The 6,819-nt window shown below is 40.1% G+C and overlaps 1 protein-coding gene across 1 annotated transcript in view; it reads right to left on the bottom strand.

Annotated features, from left to right (window-relative positions):
• Nucleotides 1-712: 712 nt before the first annotated feature.
• Nucleotides 713-6,819, bottom strand: part of ATP6V1B2 (ATPase H+ transporting V1 subunit B2) — a 37,099-nt gene continuing 30,992 nt past the window's right edge. The window contains exons 10-14 of the mRNA XM_020812319.3: nucleotides 5,592-5,742; nucleotides 4,119-4,201; nucleotides 3,010-3,114; nucleotides 2,615-2,744; nucleotides 713-2,491 (exon numbers count right to left, since the gene is read on the bottom strand). Coding sequence (XP_020667978.1) covers nucleotides 2,349-2,491; nucleotides 2,615-2,744; nucleotides 3,010-3,114; nucleotides 4,119-4,201; nucleotides 5,592-5,742 — 612 coding nt within the window. The 3' untranslated portion in view covers nucleotides 713-2,348. The remainder of the gene's footprint in view (nucleotides 2,492-2,614; nucleotides 2,745-3,009; nucleotides 3,115-4,118; nucleotides 4,202-5,591; nucleotides 5,743-6,819) is intronic.

Raw genomic sequence — 6,819 nt, 5'->3', positions numbered from 1 at the left:
GTTTTATTGTTCTGATGATGTTGTAAATCCCCCAGAGTAGCCTCTGGCTAGATGGGTGGTATACAAGGTTCCCGCTAAGATGGGAGCATGGGCGTGCACACGACTCTACTTCCCTCCGCAAAGATGTTTTCCTCCTCCACGCAGCAATCATGTTAGGTTCTGGTTGCAACAAAACCTAGCATGTGGGGGGTGGGGTGGGGCGGAGTTGCATGCACACATGGGGTTAAGCAACATGAGAGGCAGAGCCCCACCCAGCAGGGCTGAAAATTGGAGGGTATATTGGTGGCATATAAATTAAATAGTGTCTTAAGCTGCATAACCTTTTATAGCATCTGTAATTTAAGACTCTATATTAGAGATAATAGCCATGTGCCTATTTGCACCTCCAAGCAGTCTGAATGATTTGTGTCTCTTCTGCCTCTCCGGCCATTAAAGCATTTTCACAATGACTTACAGGTAGAAACATAGTAATCCAAAGTGTCACTAGCTGATCCAAACACAGTATCAGATGGGGGGGGGGGATCAGCAAATGTTGAAATTACCTCCTCACCATTCAAATAACTGACATAGGAAGATAAATCCACTACTCTAAACATGATCTACACAAGCAACCATGTTTTCTTGTAGATGCTGCAAACAAGAGACCTACAAATGCAGAATTTGTGAGCCTTCCAAAGGGAATCAGAGTAATCACTCCCCAGAGGAGACAGAATCCCATTTTGTTTAACATTTATTTCAAATATTTAACTTAATTCAGGTATCACAGTTTTCTACATTAAAATATTTTCATGCTATCTTCCCACCCCTGTGATCCCTCCCTCTTCTGCCCAGAGAAAAATATAGATTGACACAACAATGTTGATGGAATGCACTGGAGTAAAGAAAAAGCTACTGCACCCAAGATACAGAGCACATAGAAGGAAACAATACAAAGAAGAACTGCATAGAAGATAGCATTGGAGGGCTGCATGAGGGGTAAGAGACGCTGAAACAGCACAGTCTACACAGCCTAAGTCATCACAAACTTTTCTGAGCCACCCCCTGTTGCGATCCAGGAGTTGCCAATAGTTTGCAAGCTGGGTTGCAGAAGCTGAAGAGCTTGGATGGTCCTAAGGAAAGCCTGGAAAGCAAAAAAAAATCAACACAAAGACACACAGATCCTGTTTGCCCTTGGGCTTTGAGAGCTACTGAACCCCATTTTCATGTAAATAGCTGTCTGCCACTGATCTACATTTGAAGTGTCACATCATTGTTGATTACCGTGCTGAACATGGCTAGACAACTTTGTACTCAGAACATGTGGTTTAAAAACAAACCCAAGGTTGCACATTTCAAAATCCAGTGTCATCTGAAGAGATACTTAATAACAGAATTTAAATTATCCCTTCATACATTTGGTTTGCCATCACCTTTTCTACTTCATTCAATCCAAGCCTGATTTGGTAAATGAACCAGAAGGTTCGCTTGAGGGACCAAGTAATATGCTGCCCAATGTTATACAAACATTGACCTATTCTGTGGTGTGCAGTCTGAAAGCACTGGGCTATCTTCAGGATGGTCTTAAAAAGATTAATACTGTTTGAAATGTTCATTAGTCACAAGCACTGCCACTTTACCATGGCTTTCCAGTCACAGATATTCAAAAAGTGGGGAAGGAGGTACTTATTACACTATAGTTTTATTTTAACCCATCAAACATGCAGGAACAGAATGTGAAACTGGTCCTCTGGACTAGCCATCTAAGCAATGGCCCTCAGATCATGTTCCTGGAAAATGTTGGAATCATGTACTTGTCACATGACAATTGTCACACTCCATTGCAATGCCTTTCTTGAGTTATTTCTGAGTCAAAATTGAAGCTATTTATGGATTTGATCTGCTAATAGGAGTCACTGGGCTCTGCTGTACGTACATCTCTTGCCATTACAGAGTGTCATTTTGTCCTATGGAACAGCATGAAAATAGCAGCATTTGAATGGAGAAGCTTGGCTTGCCCAAGAAATACAGCTCATTCACAACTATGCCTCTCACCTGGCTATTATTTGTTTCACAAAAGAAAAAAAAAGAACACTGTAGTCTCAAGTATTTTCTTCTTCCAAGAATTCTTGCCAGTAAATCAGAATGAAGGCCTGGAAAAATAGGTCATTTCCCTCTATATAGAAAATGTAAATCACTCCAGATCTAGCATTTGAGAAGGAGCATATTTTAAACTCTGTTATCAACTTAAAACATCAGGAACACTGGCACAAATATGTCACTTATTCTTGGTTTAATTATAGGGATGACAAGTAAACATCAACACAAGGTAAGAAAATCCAGCGTTTCACAGAGCTCAGCATTTCACAGAGCTAGTGCTTTGCAGTGGAGTCTCGAGGATAGAACTCTGCCAAAGTGGACTGAGGGATTCTCTTCAGCATCTCCTTGGGGAAGATACGCAGCAGCTGCCAGCCAATGTCCAAGGTTTCATAAACAGTGCGATTTTCATAGGGCCCTGAAAGAAGAACCACTGGCAGAGTTACATATGGGTAAAAGCCATATGTTTGAGATAGTAGTTGACAGATGCTAAGAATCTGACACACAAAGAATTTCACAAGCAGAAATATGAAATACCTACCCTGAGCAATGAAGTTCCTCTCAAACTTCTGCAGGAATTCAAGATAAAGAAGATCATCTGAAGTAAGTGCTTCCTCCCCTACAACAGCCTTCATAGCTTGGACATCCTTCCCAATGGCATAGCAAGCATACTAAGAAAAGGAAGAAAACAACAGAGTCTTAAGGCACCTTCAAGACTAATAGATTCATTATGACACAAGCATCTGTAGATCCAAGCCAAGTCAGAGTGAGACAGGTAGCCAAGATATTCTGGTTCGGACAATATGAGCTGAGAAATGCTTTAAAACTAGTACTTTTAATGCAAACAAATTCACTGTAAGTTGTTCACTGCATTTCCTCTGTATGCTTTCTGTTTTTGGCCCATCGCTGCAAGACATGCAAATCAGTCACACCTACCAGTTGGTTGGAAACATCAGCATGATCTTTCCTAGTCATCCCCTCTCCAATAGCTGACTTCATTAACCGAGACAAAGAAGGAAGTACATTGATAGGTGGATAAATCTGGAAGGAGAAACAGGCTTTTTACATGTCTGAAAATTAACATAAGGCTGCTCTGATATGGGATGAAATGCCTGTAATTCAAGAAAGAAGCAGATAGCACAGAAAACCAAGATGGAAGCTAGATTATAGCTGGCAAAATGATGCTCTCCTGAAGTTGGTGGAAAGCATCTTCCCCACTGGTCACTAGGGCTGATGGGAATTGCGTGCCAGTAACCCATCAAAGGCTCCACTTTGCCTATTCCTGGGCTAGATCAGACTTAGGTTGTAAGCACACCCACTGAAATCAATGTGGGATATCACACTGATATCAGTCCTGTTAATTTGAATCTTATTTCAGTTTGATGAAATCTGAATGCAACCCACTGCCCAGAGACATCTGTCATATTGATACTTCCTGCCGGTACATATCCAGCTAAAGCTGTAACTTTTGAAACACCCTCATTTCTCCCCAACTTTGTAATAGACAAATCTGATATTAGACATGTGCTTCAAAACAGATTTATCTTTTGCATTTCAACTGACAATAATGAAAGTCATTCATTAGTGCTCAGTCTCAAAGTATAGATCTTTCTGCTGCTGCTAAGGAACAATTATTCCATGACTAACAAGCAATTTAAATATTTCAGAATAGGGCTGGGGAATATGTGGCTCTTCAGATATTGTTCAACTACAACTCTGCTACATTGGCTATGTTGGCTATAGCAGATGGGAGATGCAGCACAGTATCTAGATAGTCATATGCTGTCTTATTCTGTGTTACAACATATGTGCATGCTTTCATGTTAAACATATTCTAACCATTTTATTTCCCATTATCAAGTCTTCGGAGTACCCTGATGATAAGTGAAGCATCCAGCATTACAAGACACTTGCAAAAACTTGCCGGCTTCAAAATTTGTGATATACCTACATATATTCAGCATTTTTGCAAAAAAGGCCTACAAAGTATAGAAAGGTTTTATTTGTAGGGCACCCTGATGGTTATTTCTGCCTGCCATACTGACCTGTCTGTTGTATAGCTGCCTGTCTACATAGATCTGGCCTTCAGTAATGTATCCCGTCAAATCAGGAATAGGGTGGGTAATATCTGCAAAAGAAGTTGTATTAGCACCTTCAGATTTCTCTAACTGCTGCAGACTGCTTGTGCTCTCATAAAAGTCATATCTGCCCAAGAGGAGGGATAGAAAAACAAAAGGCTTTTATCATGGCAGCATGGACACCAGTCACTGTATTTTTAGAGAAATGGGTAGGTTTTCAGCATCTTTGAGAACAAGAATTCTAGTGGTGCTTTTGGGAACCATATGATTTTGTGCTTAATTCAAAAGGGCTGATCTCCATCTTTACATGGTAGGGCCAAATGATCTGAGCCATATGATGCTGTTAATATGCTAAATGTGTCCTTTACAGGTATCTGCCATCAAACATCAGGCCAATAGGCATAATAGACAGGACCTTCCTAGTGGTGTCTCTAAACCATGGAATGTGCCCCTTTGGTTCAGACAATGAGGTAAGCCCTCAAGACCACCTTTCATAACTGCCTTTAATTAAGATTACATGTAGCCTGCATACTTAAATCAGCTTTCCATAATTAATGTGTGTTATTTTCCCTTCAATGTTATTTCAGCTCTCAAGTCTTAAAAAGGAAGAAACAAAAAGAGGCCCAGGACAACTAGCACTGGTAAACAGTAAGAAAACAACAACTAGCTTTATCATCCTATGGCCAAATCCTGTTGCCTAGCATAGTGCAGTGGTTCCTAACCTTGGGTAACCCAGGTGTTCTTGGACTGCAGCTACCAGAAGACGTGACCATTAGCTGTACTGCTGAGGGTTTCTGAGAGTTGCAGTCCAAGACAACCTGGTTTACCCAAGTTTAGGAACCACTAGCATAGTGAATTGCATTAGAGTAGGCTCACTGAATCAATGGGGATTTAGTCAGTCAGATCCTTCGTAGGCTGCATTGAGTTAAATGAGCCTACACTAAATGCTACTTATTACACTAAAGTAATAATAATATATCACAGTAAAGTAATTTGCATTAATCAAACTTATAGGAGTTGACTCAGTTGATTCAATGGGCCTATTCTAGTTTTATTGGCTTACTACTTTATGTGCACTGACCTTTCAATGCATACCAATGCATACCAAAGCACTTTGGGTATAATAAACAAATCTTGGCAACTATACTGGCTTCACAAAATTTATGAAAAAGGTTTTACTGTTATATTCAGAACAATACAATAGGTACTAATAGAACACTCTCAAAAATATTTTTCTAAAAAAAAAAGAAACAAAGAGATTCAAGTTAACCATATCCAACAAAGAAAGTGAGGGATCAACAAGTGGCTTTTATTTAAGATAGTCACTCACAGGAATGATGAGCTTAATGTAGTTTGCTAGGCAGGGCCAACCAAAACTAAATAATAAAAGAAATTTGAAAACAAAACTTTCCCGGAAATAAACAGAACAATTGAGCTTACCATCATTGGGCATAGTAAGAATAGGAATCTGGGTAATAGACCCATTCCGGCCTTCTACTCGCCCAGCACGTTCATAAATAGTGGCCAGATCTGTGTACATATAACCAGGAAAGCCACGTCGCCCTGGTACTTCTTCCCTGGCAGCCGATACCTTTGGGAAGTTGAGGCAAACAAAAATATTAAGCAAGGTTAACCAGCAGAATAGCAATGCCGAATAGAAACAAGGACAGTAGAGACAAAGGCACTGTGAAAATTCCAAAACTCTCTGCAACACAAAGTACCTCTTTTTTTATACAGGTTTTCCACATCAGCAAAGAAGCATCATTCCTATACCTTCATTTCTTCCATTTTAAATTCAGAAATCCAGGTTTGCAAAGTGCATGGCCTGTGCAAATTTCAACCGAGTCCTCATTGATGATAAGACCAGAGTGGGGGGAAAAATAGTTCCATGGTAGCAATGACACCCATTTAATTAAACTCCCATTCAATAGAGTAATGCTCTGTTGCATTTTAAAGCCAAAGGTGGGGAAGTTTTCAAAACTGAAAGTCGCTTTTTGTGACTTTTTTCCTAAAGGTGATGGTTGTGGCCCTCTAAGGTCTGAAGATGGAATATGTTATCCTGATTACCAGAAATTGTCCACCTTTGCTATAGATTATCAAGAACATGAAGAGGAGAAACATGAAGAATATGAATTCACGAAGGCTTTCACGACCGGGATCTAATGGTTGTTGTGGGTTTTTTGGGCTCTTTGGCCGTGTTCTGAAGGTTGTTCTTCCTGAAGTTTCACCAGAGTGCTGTACAGAGTGCTGTCCTCTGAAGATGCCGGCTGTAACGGGCAGACATAACATCACATGTCCGTCACAGCTGGGCAGTGAGTCATCAGCCAATGGTGTGACGGAGGGTGGAACTTAAGGGGAGGAGCTGATATATAAACGGGGGTGAAGGGTGTGAGAGAGGAGATTAGAGCAGATTGGAGTTTTGAGCTGAGGGTTGAAAGTGATTGTTAGTAATAGTGAGTGAGGGAGCTTGTCAGTGAAAAATAGTCTGTGTGAGCCAGTGTTTATTAACTGTGATTGATTAAGTGATTTTTTTACCAGTGATTTTCTATTTTTATTTTTGTAATCAATAAACAAGTTTTTGTTTTCAAAGATATACTTGTCCTTTTATGATTTTTCAAGGATAAGTTGGTGGCAGCAGAGTTTTAAAGTAAAGTAGCAACCACTCTTT

The sequence above is a fragment of the Pogona vitticeps genome, chromosome 8, assembly GCF_051106095.1.
Source record: "Pogona vitticeps strain Pit_001003342236 chromosome 8, PviZW2.1, whole genome shotgun sequence".
In the NCBI taxonomy this organism is placed as follows: Eukaryota; Metazoa; Chordata; class Lepidosauria; order Squamata; family Agamidae; genus Pogona; species Pogona vitticeps.
This window is presented reverse-complemented; position numbering and strand designations above follow the sequence as displayed.